At 35.5% G+C, this 18,731-nt stretch overlaps 1 protein-coding gene across 4 annotated transcripts in view; it reads right to left on the reverse strand.

The window, feature by feature from the left end:
• LOC135202244 (putative inorganic phosphate cotransporter) overlaps positions 1 to 17,070 on the reverse strand; it is a 71,500-nt gene extending 54,430 nt beyond the window's left edge. Inside the window, exons 1-10 of one of the 4 annotated variants that reach the window (XM_064231514.1) lie at positions 16,949 to 17,070; positions 16,300 to 16,377; positions 15,721 to 15,914; positions 14,793 to 15,026; positions 14,521 to 14,608; positions 14,060 to 14,286; positions 13,797 to 13,946; positions 13,070 to 13,202; positions 12,220 to 12,461; positions 11,601 to 11,853 (exon numbers count right to left, since the gene is read on the reverse strand). In XM_064231514.1, coding sequence (XP_064087584.1) covers positions 11,728 to 11,853; positions 12,220 to 12,461; positions 13,070 to 13,202; positions 13,797 to 13,946; positions 14,060 to 14,286; positions 14,521 to 14,608; positions 14,793 to 15,026; positions 15,721 to 15,914; positions 16,300 to 16,377; positions 16,949 to 17,024 — 1,548 coding nt within the window. In that variant the 5' untranslated portion in view covers positions 17,025 to 17,070 and the 3' untranslated portion in view covers positions 11,601 to 11,727. The other 3 variants (XM_064231517.1, XM_064231515.1, XM_064231516.1) reach the window with 3 other exon arrangements.
• Between the last annotated feature and the right edge of the window lie 1,661 nt (positions 17,071 to 18,731).

Consider the following 18,731-nt stretch of genomic DNA (forward strand, 5'->3'; position numbering starts at 1 on the left):
CCAACAGAATTATCTTCTGGTTTCCTTCTGGAATCCTTATATTGTCCCTCTGGAGGCCGCCTTGTGTCCCCACTGGTGTCCTTCCGGTGTCCTCCCTTGGGTCCTTCTGGTTTTCCTCTGGATGCCTTCTCTTATTGGGAGACTCCCTGGTCCATTGACTCTCCCTGAGAAAGTTCCTCTGCCTGACGAAATTGGGGGGATCCCGCCAGCCGTTGACTCTCTCAGAGAGAGTTCGTCTGTGCGCTGAACAGCCGTTGACTCTCTCAGAGAAAGTTCCTCCGCCTGACGAGATGGGGGGATCTCGCCAGCCGTTGACTCTCAGAGAGAGTTCGTCTGTGTGCCAAACATCTGTTGACTCTCCCAGAGAAAGTTCCTCCGCCTGTCGAAATGGGGGGATCTCGCCAGCCGTTGACTCTCTCAGAGATAGTTCGTCTGTGCGCTGAACAGCCATTGTCTCTCCCAGAGAAAGTTCCTTCGTCTGACGAAAGGGGGGGATCTCGCCAGCAGTTGACTCTCTCCGGGAGAGTGCGTCTGTCCACCGAACAGCTGCTGAGTCTCGTTGGGAGTGCTCCTAGTCTTCCTGCCTCTGAGCAGCCGTTGACTCTAGCCAGTGAGAGTTTCTCCGCCTGATGAGTTGGGGGAAACTTGCCAGCCGTTGACTCCTACTGGGAGAGTTCATCCGCCTGCCAGGGTGGGAAAGGCACAGCTGTCGATACTTCTAGAGTGTTCTTCCTTCATCCTACCTCCACCATCTATTTGAGTACTTCTTGTCCTGTGACTCACTCCCAAATAAGGTAATCTCGTGGAGGAGGTTTTCTTGGATAGTCAGGTCTTTCACCTGGAGGGTGTGGGACTCTGACACGGACAGGTTCTTCACCTGCTTGATAAGGTACTCTAACACGGACAGGTCCTTCACCTGCAGGGCGTGGGACTCTGACAGGGACATAGACAGGGACATAAACTTCATCTGCAGGATGCGGGACTCTGACACGGACAGGTCCTTCACCTGCAGGGCGTGGGACTCTGGGAAGGACAGTTACTCCAGCTGGAGGAGGCGGGACTCCGAGATGAGCATATGGGTTATAGAATGTTTCTTCTTGAACAAGTGGCCCATACCCAGGGTCAGGCACTTTTTGCCTTTGTGCAGGAAGCCCATATCCAGGATCATAAAACAATGCTTCCTGATTTTGTCCAGGAAGACCATAAGCAGGGTTGGGCACTACGGTAGGCTGTTTGGTGTAGGGGTCGTATATAACATGGTATGGACTTGGCAGTGGCAGACCTCCTGAAGCTAAGGATGGTCCATATAATCGTTCCAGAACATCATGAACATTTTGAGTGGCAGGGGGTTCAGGAGGCGGAGTGGCCTCTTTGCCCTTCTTCTTCTGCCTTTTCTTTTCCCTCTTCTTTTTCCTGCGCGTTGAGCATCTCTCAACCAAGTCCATGAATTCGTGTATGGTCCTGAGCCCAATCAGAATTTTCCTGATGAACATGTTGACCAAACTTCTCTCGGACTCCGTCATTTCATCTGCTAATTTGTTCAGATCCCATTCCCGGACCAGTTCCCACTCTCCCGACTCTCTTAGGTCAACAGGTTCCTCAGTTTCAAGAGTTGAGACTGTCTTCCCTTCAAAATCGTCCTTTAGAGGGCATGAGTCCTCGTCCTCCTTCGCCATCCCTCCGGCTTGAGCTAGTAGATCCACCAGCTCCCTGTTCTCTTTTCTCAATCTTTCCTCGAATGTTAAATGGCTTTCAATCGCTTTGTTCAGTCCAGCAATTTCATCCTTAAGGCTCTCTATCTGGCTCCGATCCAGCCGCTGTCTTAATCGAGCTTTTCGCAAATCTTCTCGGGCCGAGAGAAGCTCCTTCTTCACCTCTTCGTGTTCTCTCCTCTCTCGCTCGTGGTCCTCTTTCAGCAACTCCATCTCTCGCATAATGGTGTCTATCCGTGAGGCCTGTTTTTCTTGCATTCTCTCCTGTCCTACTGAGTGCATCTCTTCCCAATATTTAGTATCTTCGTCCTCTTTCTCTTTACTTTTGCAACCAGAGGGCTTCTCTTCCTTGATCCTCTGGTCGAACAATTTCCTAATAATATCAATCAGTTCACCATTCTGCTTCCTAGTTTCCTTCATTTCGTCAAGCAGACCTGCTGTTATGTCAGCCTCGGCAAGTAGAGGAGGTGACTTTAAAAAACGTTTTAGTCGTAAATAATAGTTTCCAACACATTGTGACATGTGTCCACACAATGATAATATTTTATGTAACATGAACATTTTAAATTCATGCCTTCAGTGTGAACCTCTCTCTAGCCCGAGTTTCGAAATATGCCCGCAGGATTCTCTGTCTTCGGCGCCAGATGGATGACGTCACAAGAACTCTTCGTCTCCAGACTGAAGACGTTACAAGTCCTTTCCCGCTTCCTTGAGGGCACTCCAAAGGATTTCCCAGGACTTCCTGGGAACGCCTGGAAGCCCCTTCTTCGGTGGAGTGACATTTGGCAGGAAAAGTCATCCCGGAAAAGCAAAAATCTCTCGAAAGACGTAAAAAAATAAAGAAATGAGGAAGTTTACCGAAGATTCGTTGAATTTGTGAGGACAAAAGAAAATTTTTGCGGGCCTGAGAGAGAGTGCCAGATCTCTCTCTCTCTCTCTCTCATTAATGCTAAAGTTTGTTTGATGCTACGGCAATTATTTCCGTCTTTTGTAGCGACGATTATCGTATAGATTTCGACAATCAAACGAGAAGAGAGGAAGAAAAATAATAAGGAAATGAATAAGAAGGGGAAGAAGAAAGTGAATAAGAAGGAGAATAATAAAGTTAATAAGAAGGAGAATAAGACAGTGAATAGGAGGAAGAAAATGAATAAGAGGGAGAATAAGCAAGTGAATAAGAAGGAGAAGAAGAAAGTGCACAAGAAGAAGAAGAAGAAGAAGAAGAAGAAGAAGAAGAAGAAGAAGAAGAAGAAGAGGAGGAGGAGGAAGAAGAAGCTGTGAAGTTGTTTACATTAAAAATGATCTGTCTTTGAGTTCAGCGACTCGTCCTCTGACTCGAGTATCCGACGATAATTCGTCGTAGTCTTCAAAAACGGATGAATGAATGTATGTAAACGTAATTAACGTCGTCGCTGTACTCAAGATGATAATAATTAACAGACTTTATTGACCTTTAAGCCTAAATAACGACTTGAAAATAGGAGCCTGCTAACCGAACATTGCCGAATCACTGGACTTATTTCGGTTCATTCCTGCTCATTTTACGTGACAGATTTACCTTAATATCTTTCAAATTAGTGTTAGTTATGGCATTAATTAAGCGACTTTAATTGACTTTAATCCTTAATAACGACGTGAAAATAGGAGCCTGTTGATTTCTACTCATTTTGACCCATTTACGTAACAAATTTGCCTTAATATCTATCAAATTCCTCTTCATTGTGTTAATTATGGCGTCAATGACCTAACACTAGCTTAATTAACAGGTTCCTATTTTCACGTCTTTACTTAAGCTTAAAGTCAATTAAAGTAGCTTCATTAATGCCATAATTAATATGATTAACACTAATTTGAAAGATATCAAGGTAATTCTATTACGTAAATGGGTTAAAATAAGTAGAAATGAACAGGTTCCTATTTTCACGTCGTTACTTAAGCTTAAAGTCAATTAAAGTCGGCTAATTAATGCCATAATCAACATAATTAACACTAATTTGAAAGATATTAAGGTAAATCTGTCACGTGAGTCGGTTAAAATGAGCAGAAATGAACCGAAATAAGTTCAGTGATTCGGCCATGTTCGGTCAGCGGGCTCCTATTTTACAGTCGTTATTTAGGCTTAAGGTCAATTAAAGTCTGTTAATTACTATCATCTTAATTAAATCGACGACGTTCATTACGTTTACTTACATTCACTCGTCCGTTTTCGAAGACTGCCACGAATTATCGTCGGATACTCTAGTCAGAGGACGAGTCGCTGAACTCAAAGACAGATCACTTTTAATGTAAACAACTTCACAGCTTCTTCTTTTTCTTCTCCTTCTTCTTCTTATGCACTTTCTTCTTCTCCTTCTTATTCACTTGCTTATTCCCTCCGGTCTTATTCATTTTTTCTTCGTTCTTGATTCACTTTCTTATTACCCTCCTTCTTATTCACTCTCTTATTCTCCTTCTTATTCATTTTCTTCTTCTCCTTCTCCTTCTTGTTCATTTTCTTCTTCTCCTTCTTATTAATTTTCTTCTTCTCCTTATTCACTTTCTTCTTCTCCTTCTTATTCATTTCCTTCTTCTCCTTCTTGTTCATTTTCTTCTTCTCCTTCTTATTCATTTTCTTCGTCTCCTTATTCGCTTTCCTCTTCTCCTTCTTATTCATTTCCTTCTTATTATTTTCCTTCCTCTCTTCTCGTTTGATTGTCGAAATCCATACGATAATCGTCGCTACAAAAGACGGAAATAATTGCCGTAGCATCAAACAAACTTTAGCATTAATGAAAGAGAGAGAGAGAGAGAGAGAGAGAGAGAGAGAGAGAGAGAGAGATCTGGCACTTCTGTCCTCACAAATTCAACGAATTTCAATTCCTCTTAATTTTCTGACGTCTTTCGAGAGATTTTTGCTTTTCCGGACTGACTTTTCCTGCAAAATGTCACTCCACCTTAGAAGTGGCATTCCAGACATTCCCAGGTAAAACAATAAATAAAAATAAATGAATAAATAAATAAATAAATAAATAATTACTATAAAAAAAATACATAAATTAAATAAATAAATAAATAAATAAAAAATAAATGTATAAATAAATAAAAAAGAATAGAATAAATAAGTAAATAGAAGTAAGTAAATAAAAATAAGTAGATAAATAAATAAAAACAAATAAAGAAATAAAAAAGATAAGTAAATATCTAAATAAATATATAAAAAATAAATAAATAAATAAAAATTAATAGATAATAAATAATAAAGAATAATAAATAAATAAATAAAAAAAACAGATAAATAAAACATAAAAAATATATAAATTAAAAAAAAATAACTATATAAATAAAAAGATTAAAAAAATAAAAACACAAATAAATAAATAAAAACAAAAATACATAAATAAATAAATAAAAATAAATATGTAGATAAAAATTAATAGAAAAATATAAATAAATAAAGTAATAAATAAAATTAAATCAATACATAAAATTAAATAATTTCTTAATAATGAATAAATAGTTCAACAAATAGAATTGAATAGATGAATAAATAAATAGATAAATAAATAGTAAAAATAAATGAATACATAAAAATAAATAAAAAATATCCATCATTCGCGAGGATGAGATTCCTTACGGAGCTCGGGTTGACAGGCCCCAATTTTCTTGCCTACTGTCTGGTCGAGATTCACCCGACCTTACCGCTGTAAGGTATGGAGGTTATACCGTCCTGCTAGGACAAGATTTTAAGCCTCCTCCTACCTTTTCGCAGTCCTAGTGCCACTGCAGTTCCTTAAATACCTCCAGACTAATCCTACAGTCCTCCAACAACCAAGGTATCTACAGTGAGAGGTAGCGTTATCCCCACTCAATATCCCAGAAGACTCTTTGTGTACTTTACTGAACATCTGTACGAGAAGTCTACCGATGTTTGGTGCGGGCGTGGTTCTTTATAGCTCCCTCCTGGGCGTGGCAGGAGAATCTCTTACACAGGCGCATGCTGGTTATACAAAAGGTGGGCATAAGTAAGGTGGTTGCATCTGGAGCAAAGGAAATCGGCTTGTCGTCATCTCTTGCCTGCCTAGGCCACGCCCCCTTTACACCTGGGCGGCTGTGCGATGAAGGCAGGCTTATATTAATTGTAATTTAATTGAAATGTTATTCATTGCACATTCTTAAGGTAGTTGTAATTGTAATTCATTCAAAGAAATCTCTGTTTTATATTAATTTTAGTTGTAATTGAAATTTGCTAAACGGATGATTACGTCACACTACAGATATGACGTCACATACAGAAATATTTTTAGGAAATCAATTAAAATCTAAACATTTCCTCATGTTTTCTTGATTTATGTGGTACCAGACACCATAATTTAGCTATGTTAAAATGTCAATATAGTTCAAAAGATCGCCTTCCCTCTTTGAGAAATGAAATAGGAAGGTCAGAGTGTAAATGGGGAGGAGCTTAGTGAGAGAAAACGATCAAGGAATTATTCTCGGGGGACTGTGGTATCAGAACAGAAAGGGGGATAAGTGCCAATAGACGTGACGTTGATTGATAACATTAAGAAGAAAGTATCACTCATTGATGTCGCAATACCATGGGACACCAGAGTAGAAGGGAGGAGATTGAGAAGTATCAGGAGAGAGAGAGAGGGGGGGCGGGGGGGGGGGGGGGGGGGGCGGGGGGGGGGGGGGGGGGGGGGGGGGGGGGGGGGAATGACTTCGATGATTATACCATAGTTTATCTGTAAAGACTGAAATATAAATATATACACTGCATGTGAAAATGGCCTCCGTAGGAGCTCTAATAGCCTGTTTAAGTAGTGTCAAGGAATTGTCAGAATCCAGACTTCGAATCAGGATGTAAACCTGAAAAACTCTACGGATTATACAACGAATGTTTAACTACAGCCTATGACATCATTAAATAAAATTAAAATTGACTCTCATAATTACCTATTTTAGACATGCCAACATTCGGTGCGTTCTTCCGCAGTTTAAGCAACATTAAGGAAATCATAACTATGAAAATAGACCTACATAATATTAATGCAGCTGAGGCAGAAATTAATTTTAATTTAACATGTTTAAAAGATGGTTTACTTCAAGAATAAAGGTAGAAATAATTAAATAGCAATATGAATTAAAATTGAATACAATTAAAATTAATAGAAATGTAGTATAAATAAAATAATAATAAAAATAAAAATAAAATTAATAGTTATAAATATAAATACAATAAAAAATAATAATAGAAATAAAAAATATAAAAATATATTAATATACATACAAGTAAAATGATAATAATGAAATTTAGTAATACAAACAATAACTGTAAAAATAAAAATAATTATAAAATTATGAAAAATAAATACAATTAGTAAAATTAATAATAACAAAATTTCAAAATATAAAAAGTATATATGAAAATAAAAAAAAATAAGAAATAACAAAGTAATACGTATTATCAATAATAAAAAGTAAAAAATAATAATAAAAATAAAGGAAAGAATAAATAAAATATTAAATAAAAATCAATACATAAAAATCAATAAGTAAATAAAACGAATACATTAATAATAATAATAAAAATAAATAAATAAATGAAAATAAATGAATGAATAAATAATAATAAATAAATAAATAAAATAAATAAATAATAAAAATAAATAAGTAAAACACAATATAAATGAATACATAAATAAAATAAAATAGAAAAAGAAAAATAAAATAAATAAATATATAAATAAGTAAAATAAAACAATAGTAGAAAGAAAAAAGTAAAATAAATAAATATATAAATAAATAACAACAATAGAAAGAAAAAAGTAAAAATAAATAAATAGATAAAAATAAAGAAAGAAATAAGTAAAAATAAATAAAAGTCAAAAAAGAAATATAAATAAATAAATAAATGAAAACAAAAATAATTGAAAAATAAAATAAACAAAAATAAATAAATAAATAAAGATAAATAAATAAATAAAAAAAAATAAATATTTAAATAAAATGAAATAAATCGATAAAAATAAATCAATAAAAATATATAAATAAAAAATGAAATAAAAATAATAAATAATAAATTATATAAAAATGAATAATTGAATAATTTAAATAAATAAATAAATAGAAAATTAAAAATAAATTGAAATAAATAAAAATAAATAAGTTAATAAATAAAATAACTAAAGTAGGAGTAAATAAAATAAATATAAATAATAAACATAAATAAAATAAACAAAAATATAAAGAAAAAAGTAAAAATATAAAATAGTATAAAATAAAGAAAGAAATAAGTAAAAATAAATAAAGTAAAAAAGAATATAAGTAGATAAATAAAATAAAAACAAAAATAATAAAAAAATATAAACAAAAAAAATAAAATAAATAAATAAATAAATAAATAAATAAATAAATAAATAAATAAATAAATAAAAAGAAAATAAATCGATAAAATAAATCAATAAAAATAAATAAATATATAAAAATGAATAAATAAATAAATATAAAAATAAAAATGAATGAATGAATAAATAAATAAATAAATAAGAATTAATAAATAATTAAATAAATAATATGAGGTGGGTAGCAGAGATAATTTCCTATCTTTTTATGTATTCTATTTCTTGGTCAAGATATTGTGGACTCGCAATATGCAAAGCAGGTAAGAACATGGAAGAGGAGATTGAAATTTTTATATCAAGATGGTGGCCAGACTAAAAATGTACACATGTTAAATAATTTGTGGGTTTCTTATAAATACTGAATTTATATAGGAAAGATTCTATATGTATTAATACATCCCTTTCCTAGATGTGCTAATTTTTGGATCGAAAATGATAAAGTAATCCTTATGGGAACAATTTAAAGTCTTCAGCGCATTCATTCTGGTAAAGACTAGTTAGTCCTTTGCCCCTAAATTGCGTGTTAAAGCCTCAATGAATGTTGGTAATCCTGCTTCCTCTCCGGACAAGGAGGAGCAGCAGTCATTGTTTGCTACCAGAGCGAAGAACTTGGTCCCTTTGTTGAGAACTTCGCCCGTTCTTCAAAATGTCCCCTAGATAATATCAAGGTCAATTTTAGATATATAGAACTCCCTTAATAATAGTTATCATATATATATCGATGCAGGATTTATTCGTGGTCTTGCTAAAACAATATATAATAGTTACGCCTTCAAACAACCAAACGTCATCCTAGGATTGTCATAGCACTAAATAGAGATATCTTTACCGTACATTCACTCTTGAGAAAACATTACTTGATAAAAAATTATCTTTATTGGTATTCCTAGCACGCGATGCCCTTTATTTAGTATGAATAGCAAAAAGAATCTTCTTGGCAGTACTAGCAACGTCTTTCGTCATATAATAATATCAATATCTTTTATATCTTCAAAGTGATTTTATTTGATATATGAAATTTTGTCGCGGGGCAGACGAAATTACTATAGTTTACCACTAAATTACTTTTGTACGTTTTCTCTTCTGTTAAAAATTGTTTCTATAGAAAATTGTATTTTATGATATTGGATAACTAGAAAAAATAGCTCCCCGTCTCTAGACGAAAACTCAAAATCTGGTCCAACTGGTCCAACAGCAAATCATAGTTTGGAGATTTTGAAAGTTGCCTCTTTTGTTATTTTTTAAACTTTTTTTTTAATATAGATTGGAAAAAGACGACCTGCAAACGACATAGGGCAGACGCATTTGGAGAAGGGGTGGAAGCATAAGACAAAATACGGAGATGAAATTCTATAAGAAATATAAATCATAAATTTATATATTTTGATATATAAACACTTATATTTTAGATTTAATGGTGGTTAGATTAAAAGGTTTTGGCCTTAAGTTGTCATACATCAAAACCATTTAAGTTAAGCAGGTGTACGTATGTTGCTATAAATTATTTTATATTTAATTATCTCGCTAATTCCTGTAACTATAACTAAGTACCTTTTTAGCCAATGAGTTATTAGTTATATAATTATTCAAGTTACTTACTGGACAGAGTTGAATTTGACCCAGAACTCTTTAAATCAAAGATAATATTCTTTTAATTACAAGATACAGCCAGTTACAACTAATATAGCATTATTTAGGGTGAATATGTTATATTGTGTAGTCCTGACTCATCAACAAGAAAAAAACATAGACAACTTTGAACGATGCACTTTGCGAAGAATGGTTCTCAATGTCTATGTCAGAGAAGAAAAACCTAATATCGATAAAATCTTATGTGAATTTAAAGAAAATACGGAATTTAGTAGAAGCAAGGAATCTTTGCGCATAATTTTAAATACGGAAGAATGGACGGAAAATCATTTCATATGGAACGCCCTGCTGTGGTTAGTGCAAGAAGAAAATTTCTAAGAAAAATTGCGCCAAATCTAACGTTTAGCTAACCAAAATGATCGAGATGACCTTTGTGTACGAGACTGAAATTGCCGGAAAACCTCAACGCGTTTGTTTATTGCAAAATTGCCAGAAACATTATCATTGCTTCCATGTGTTTTCTAATGATGTCAAATATGAGTAAATTTTCATTTCAAATTTTGTTTATGAATTGTCCTTTATTTATGATACAGGATAATACTTTTCCCGCGCTCTCCCCTCGGCTCGAGAGCGCGGAAAAAAATTATATATATATATATATATATATATATATATATATATATATATATATATATATATATATATGAAATTAACTGCATTAAGAGTTAGATATCATGGGTAGGGGGCGAGGGATCTATACATACTGCAGAGGGGATTGAGTGGGTGGGGGGCGCAAGGCAAAAAGGTTTAAGAACCACTGCCTTAGACTTAAATCTGCACGTTTCTTATCTAAACACGGTGTGAGGGTTCTGTGTATATATATAGAATTTCATATGTATGGATTTGATGAGTGGACAGATGAAATGAAACCGACTAGCCCCTAGCAGTGAACATTTTCGTATCTCGGTCACATCATTACTGTTAGAAGAGTATGTTCATCACGTAGGCTATAGTTTTTCTACGATTATTCCATTCCTGAAGGTCATCAGGTTACATTTTGGCCTGAATTTGCACCTAACCCCAAAATTTTCAGTTATTCCGAGTCCATCGCTATCGAAATTAATCAGCTTTAAAACTGGAGTCAATACCTGCGCCGTAGCCTTTATAAATGGCTATATAAGATAGGCCTACAACTTTTTTTTTATTTGTATTGATTTAAGCGAGATTCCTCTACCTTCATCAAACTACTCAGATCACCATTTTGCCCCTAAACATTATCAATGGCCGAGGTATTTGTCAAGTTATTGCCAACAGAATTGTAAGTTCAAAAAAGAGAAAAAGACAAAAACGTCCGTCTATCAGTAGCCAACCTGATTCTTTAGTCCTGTAACTCCTCTGTTCGTGGTCAAATTGTGTTTCGTTCATTTCAAATCGTCCCAGATCATCTTCTCTATCTATTCTTAATTTTTTATCATCTCAACTGCTGTTCTTACACACTTACGAACACAGTCTTGGTACTGGTAGTACATCTAGCTACGGAGCGTAGAGTAAGATCCGACAACCACTGAGTTCCAGCGACAACTGCCAGTCTTTGACAGTGACTTTGAAATTCTGATCCGACTGACACCGCGCTCACTCTGATCATCGTACTGTATCTGAACAATTATTGTGTACTTGAAGTTCTAGGTTTATCTTCTGCCAATTGATGAATCCTGGAGCTTGCTCGCTTCGAGGACAAGATATGCTATGTATTATTTTGACAATGTTATATATCATTTGCAGATATATCATTACGGTTCTCAATTCGTGATAGTAGTTTGAACTTACGATTCTCGAACGGCCATGTTGAAGAAATGCTTCCGAAGAAATACTTTCTTAAAAATACATATCAGATGAGGTGTGTGAACAACACATGTAACTTTAACATATAATTTATTTTAAATATTAAATAATATAATTTATTAATATATTAAAGTCTATCATTTATCTACATATGAAAGTATTTTTGCTTCCAGTATCGGTAAAGAAATATCCGATCGTATCTATTTCCTTTTGGGCTCATTCCATGGCTGCACTTTGTCCGTTCCAAACAGCAAATATGCCGACCCTCCGATGAAGTAAGTCACTGCCGAGATTCCGAAAATAATCCGCCAGGCGCTCAGTGTTTGCTGAGGAAGAAATACAGGTGCTAGATTATATTAAATGCATTAGTTCCGTGGGATGGATAAAAGGCCATCGGCTCACACGTACTCGGTTACTATTATTTTGCAGTTTTTGAGTGGTTTTGCTGTCGCCTGAAATGAACCACTTTATAGTGGTCGATTGAATTAAAGTCTGTTATAACACAGACGGACCCGGACATTCAAGCTGGGACCTATGAGGCCATTCGGCGATGAAAAAGAAATTATGTAAAAGGGTTAAGGTGTAGTAAGAGAACCTCGCAGTTATACAACGAAACAGATGTGAGGGGAGGGTGAAAAATAAGATGGAAGAGTAAAAGAAATGAAAGGGGTTGCATGTGCAGCTAGACTCACATTGCCAGTCGTAATCGCTTCTACAACCAATGGCGTGACATTCCCAGTGAAGGAGCCCATGGTGTCTACCATTCCTTTCAACACTCCGGCGAAGTTAGGGGCGATGTCTTGTTCACCCACATTAGCCCCGCTGTACTTGGCGCCGTTGATGCTGACTGCTAGACACAGCAGCACAACGGCCAACGTTGCGTTGCAGTCCACGAAGCACATGGCTATTAGGCATATACAAGACGAGTAAAGACCTGTGGACATACACGAAATGAGTTGGAACCTGCATTGAAGGATCTCATCCTTAGTTGTTAGTTTTGATGGTGATTGAAATTGAAAAGTGCCCATAACAAGTTTGGAGTCGGCTGATCATTGAAATGAGCGGTTTCCCGCAACAGACTGGCGTCTCAGCTGATATCTGGAATCGTATTGTCAGTCCAGCTAGTACCAAAACGTTCCTAATAACTTATACTTCTACTGGTAAGAGCTTATGCAGAATTGCTACTGACCAGTGAACTTGAACTTGAAACTGAAGTTATGGCTTTCTCACACTTATGTAAATCTGTTCAGTTCTAATACTGAAAAAAAAAACGCTTTATAGGATAAGCACAGATCCATAAAGATGTGTGAAAGTAGTTGGTAACTGAATTCACCTATAGTTGGCCTATTGATAACTAATGAAAGGCACACACGTAGAATAACTAATAGACACTAATAACTTAAAAGACAAATGAGTAGGACTCATTTTCTGGACTATGCACTGAATGTACAATGGCAAATATGTGCAGCGCAGAGCAGGACAGTAACAAAATATAATACCTTTTATTAGTAAAAAAAAAAAAAAATGTTGCGGGAAACTGACCTACTCCCGTAAACAATTTTCTTGTCGTCTTGATACTGAGCCATTTCTTCTCGGATATCTTATCTGCGATGGCTCCAAACAAAGGGCTGACTATGAGTACACACACGTAAGGTAAAGCAGAAAGAACACCGTTCTGAAATTAATAAACATTTTGACATGACTAAATGAAAATTATATGACTGAATTTGCAATCCACGATCTTTTAATAGCTGTTGTAGAATGGCTCGCTGGTCAATAAAAACCATAACAAACCAGTCTAGATTCTCTCTCTCTCTCTCTCTCTCTCTCTTCTCTCCTCTCTCTCTCTCTCTCTCTCTCTCTATATTTATTTTTTATATATATAATATAATATAATATATCTATATATATATATATATATATATAATATATTATATATGCAGAAGCCAGGTACTATGTCGTACCTCTAAGTAGATGGGGATACAATCCACAATGAAGTAAAATCCTTCTGTAGTTTAAAATATATATTTCTTGCACAGGATTAAAGCTTTCGACCATCAGCTGTGAACAAGACCACATCTGATGGTCGAAAGCTTTAATCCTGTACAAGAAATATATATTTAAAACTACAGAAGGATTTTACTTCATTGTGGATTGTATCCCCATATATATATATATATAATATATATATATATATATATATATATATATATATATATATATATATGAAAAAATGAGGTAACAGAAACGTGTTGCCACATCAACTTACGCTTGCCAAGTCGAAGTGTTGTATCTTACTGAGATAAGTGGGTATCTCAGTCAGGATGGTGAAGAATCCTATCCCATCCCCAAAGGCATAGATAACCAGGCACAAGAAGGGCATCGACGTGGCTATATCCTTCCACGGGACCTTCAGAGCCTGAATCGATTCAAAAAGTACAACCAAAAAATGAATTAATGCAAGATCTAGCTTCAACAGAAAGACCATATATATTATTCACGACTTCTATTTGTGTTCTTTTTCGTAATTACCTTTGATGGCTTAACGGTGGGTGAATTAGACTTTATATATCTCAGCTCCTTCGATGATATCCAAGGGTGCTTCTCAGGCTGGTCGCGTATGAGGACGAACCAGGCTACTGTCCAGAGAAGAGCCACGACCCCGAACACGTAGAAAACGGACGGCCACCCGCCCATGAAATCGGAGCCTGACATCACGCCCCCCAAAGACATTGAAATGACCGTGCCCATGTGGTTTCCTGAAGAGGATGGTAGGATATACAATAGAGAAAAAAAATCCTTTTTTTCCTTCAAGGCCAAATGGCATTATCTGGAGACTGAAAATAACGTCTTAGGATGATAAACTAGCATTAAATATATAGCTCTTAAACCACCCTCTTCTTTCATCATGCATCTTTTTCTTTATTATCTTCGGGCGTCCTTGCTTTTTCTATTATTATTATTAGAAAATTCTCACGAGTTTAATCTCTCACCTACGAAAACTATAGAGCTGAAGCTGGCTCTGTCCTTGGGAGGTATCCACGATGCCATGAGAGTGAATATCGCAGGATAGAGGGGTCCCTGCAGGAATATGGGTAATGTGATCAGTTGTCTATTTATTTGATAAAAAGAACAAATCTGGCATTATTTCAAAAGGTCTCACACACCCACATACATACGTATATATACTACATATCTGTGTGAGAGCGCTCGAGAAATCGTGCATGACCACAGGAGCTAGTACTAATTGGAAGACAAGACTCACCTGAAAGAAACCGGACACGATTCTCAGACCCACGAAGAGAGCGGTGGAGGTCCTGGCGCAGACGGGAGATAAGAGGCTCAGGAGGGCCGCAGATAAGATGCTGACCCCGAGCATAGCCCTACCCCCAAAGTACTGGGAGGCGAAACCTCCAAACAGGTTGCCCACCGTGTACCCGTAGAAGAAACAGCCCAGGATCATCCCTTGGGTCGTTTCGTCCCAGTCGAATTCTCCCGTCTGGCGAAGAGAGAGGTGTGGGGCGCCAGCCATAGTCAGTTTTGGAAGCGGTTTCGTTCAGTGGGGTTTTAATACCAACCGGAAACAGTTAGACGTCTGGGTAATACAAAATGTTTTGAAAAAGACGCCGCCATGATTGTTTTAGTAGAGGGTGTTATTCAGGGAATGAAAAAAAAATTAAGTCTGTATCATCAGCAATCTTTAAAAAAAATAAGTTTTGATTAATTTTAAGAGCGAATTTCAGTAAGTTTTAAAACTTACAGATTTTTCTAGAAAGGGGGTAAGTTGATCAACTCTGGATGAAGTTACTGATAACTTATATGAATATTTTTTAAATAATAGAGTACTTGGTTATGATTTTTAAACATTATTATTGATTGATTTATCATATGCTGTGTCCTCCTCTCTAATTATAGCAACTGCCTTCAAAAACCGAGTAAGAGATACAATTAAAATAGAGAGATAGCAAATCTTCCCATCTTGAAATGTTTGCAATTTCTGAGAATCTTATCAATTACTTATCAACCCTGATTGTAATTATATAATGTTGAACATGCTATTAATGAAACATAAATATACTGTAATGACAATCCACAGCGATGCTCGAAGGCCACAATTGCAAATAAGAGTCGGGAGGTCACGAAAACTACGCAAACATATATTTTAAATGAAGATCTTCTCCTGACTTGCTTACCGAAGTATCGGAACTACTTTCATTGGAGGAGGAACGCAGCGGACAAACGTCCGTCTCATCCGTGACGTCAGAGGTGTTCGAAGCCACCATGGCGACTATGGCTATGTTGATGTTGTTCCTGTTCATGTAGCTGACGGTGAGGGCTGAAAAGGACATCAGCCCGAAGACGTGACGAAAGCCCCAGCCTCCGTCCGCTGGAAACGTGAACGGTAGACGGAAATATGCATAGGAAATTTATTCTGCGTTTGATTTATGAACCAACTCTACGCTCGCTCGAAGGAAAGTTAAAACGGGCGAGTAATACGGTTAATAATATTTCCCATTTTTTCTATCACATAAACAGGGATCATCATTTGTTTCACTAAAGTGTAATGGACTCATGTTTCATCTCAGCAGTCTTATCGGAATGAGTCCTATTTCATCACACACACCACACACACACACACACACACACACACACACACACACACACATATATATATATATATATATATATATATATATATATATATATATATATATTATATATATATACATGTGTGTGTGTCATGCAAATACAATACTAAAATATTTACTTACTAACGACCTGATCCAAGTCTTCCGCTGCTCTTGCACCGGAGGTAACTACCTGGTCTTCCAGCACATCCAGTTCCAACCCTTAAAAAAAAATATATATATATTTTTTTTTTTTTTGCTCATATCAAACTGTCAAGATATTTACAAAGTTTTATATATATATATATATATATATATATATATATATATATATATACATATACACGTTTGTATTCTTACGTGATAGATTTCAGTTTAACTCGCCATGATAATAGGTAATTTTTTTTCTGTAACGTTCAAGCAGCGTAAATCAGTCTAATGATTATTTCTCGTTAAAATCAGCTTGGATCGTTGTGCGCGATCCAGCGAATTATTTCAAACAAAGAGGCAGACAGAGTGACAGGTAAATATTGAAAGATGCAGACAAAGGTAAAGATTTTGGTCAACATTCGTCTTGGTAAAAGTAGCTACAGGTTTATGTGGCGCAGCAATAGTACTATTTGTGCTCTGTGTGAACTCATAGACGCACATGGCCTAACATTGTCTTTTTATAGTCAGCATCATGTTATGTACTTTTTCTGTCGTTTAAAGATATTTTCAACTTGAAAGTAAAAACGAAACAGTAAAAATGTTGACGTGTAAAATAAAGCACAATGCAAGACGATTCAAATACCTTTGTTGAAATGAGCCCCATATTTCTCATCGGAGATGACGGAGATCCGCCCGTGGTGCTTCTCAGAGGAGTCCATCTTTAGTAATGATTCTCTCTTGACTCGTTTTCTCAAGTATGGCTGCTGTCACGAGCCCAGCCGTTGTCAACAAACTTTATCGAAATCAGTTTCTTCGTCATACGTTTGATAACTCTGTTATCCTGCTCTAAGTGTTATTGACCTATCGGTTATCGGGAATATATTTTAATGTCATCATTCAGGAGCGAGCCAGGGGAGACCTTAACCTTGAAACGGAAAGAGTCTACCGACCAGGTGACCCTTCAGAAGAATGTAAAAAACTTGATAATAATAAAATAAAGAATTAGATAACAAAGAACTGATTAAAAGTGAATCTAACAAAACAAAAAAACGAACGTGCATAGCTTACATGGAATAGCAGTCAAAGTAAAAGTATGAAGTATATATTACAAACTAAATAACTATTTTTTCGTATGTGTAACGCAGTTAATCTACAGTAGTGGTTCTCAATCTTTTTTGGTGATGGCACCCTGACTAATGTATATAATCATTAACTTGTCACCCCTTTTCACAAGATCACATGAATATATATATATATATATATATATATATATATATATATATATGTGTGTGTGTGTGTGTGTGTGTGTGTGTGTGTGTGTGTGTGATAATTATACGAAGACTTCGTCAAAGTTTTTTTTTCTTCTTCTTTTTACAAATGTTCATCGAGATGATCTAGCCAAGATAAAACTCATGTGGCACCCCTAATCACTCTCTGTGCCACCCCACGACGTCACGGCACTCAGTTCGAGAATCACTGATTTACAGATAACGAACTCCTTGTCTTATTACATAAATATTGATAAAAAAAAATTGCAGAGAAACCAGATGTACTTGTTTTCTCTGGTAACAGTAATATCCACAATGAAAAACTACATCATTGCTATTATAATTTATCTCATTTTATTGTTATTAAGTTTTTTTATCACAGTCCTCCAATTCGACTGGGTGGTTTTTATAGTGTGGGGTTCCGGGTTGCATCCTGCCTCCTTAGGAGCCCATCACTTTTCTCACACAGTGTGCTGTTTCCAGAAGCACACTCATCTGCATGAGTCCTGGAGCTACTTCAGCCTCTAGTTTTCCCAGGTTCCTTTTCAGGGATCTTGCGATCGTGCCTTAGTGTCCCTATGATCATGGGTTCTTATTTTTATCTTTAGGTCTTGATACTCATAGATTTTTTTCTTTTTCTTTCTCGTCTATTCTGGTGTCCCATGGCATTGCGACATTATTATTATTATTTTTTTTTTTTTTTTTTTTTTTTTTTTTTTTTTTGCTCTATCACAGTCCTCCAATTCGACTGGGTGGTATTTATAGTGTGGGGTTCCGGGTTGCATCTGCCTTCTTAGAGTCCATCATTTTTCTTTATATGTGTGCCGTTTCTAGGATCACACTCTTCTGCATGAGTCCTGGAGCTACTTCAGCCTCTAGTTTTTCTAGATTCCTTTTCAGGGATCTTGGGATCGTGCCTAGTGCTCCTATGATTATGGGTACGATTTCCACTGGCATATCCCATATCCTTCTTATTTCTATTTTCAGATCTTGATACTTATCCATTTTTTCCCTCTCTTTCTCTACAACTCTGGTGTCCCATGGTATTGCGACATCATTGATTATTATTATTATTATTATTATTATTATTATTATTATTATTATTATTATTATTACCATTTGTTTTCTATATATTTATTCTTATTTTTATTATTTATA

The sequence above is a fragment of the Macrobrachium nipponense genome, chromosome 30 (assembly GCF_015104395.2).
Source record: "Macrobrachium nipponense isolate FS-2020 chromosome 30, ASM1510439v2, whole genome shotgun sequence".
NCBI classification, from domain to species: Eukaryota; Metazoa; Arthropoda; class Malacostraca; order Decapoda; family Palaemonidae; genus Macrobrachium; species Macrobrachium nipponense.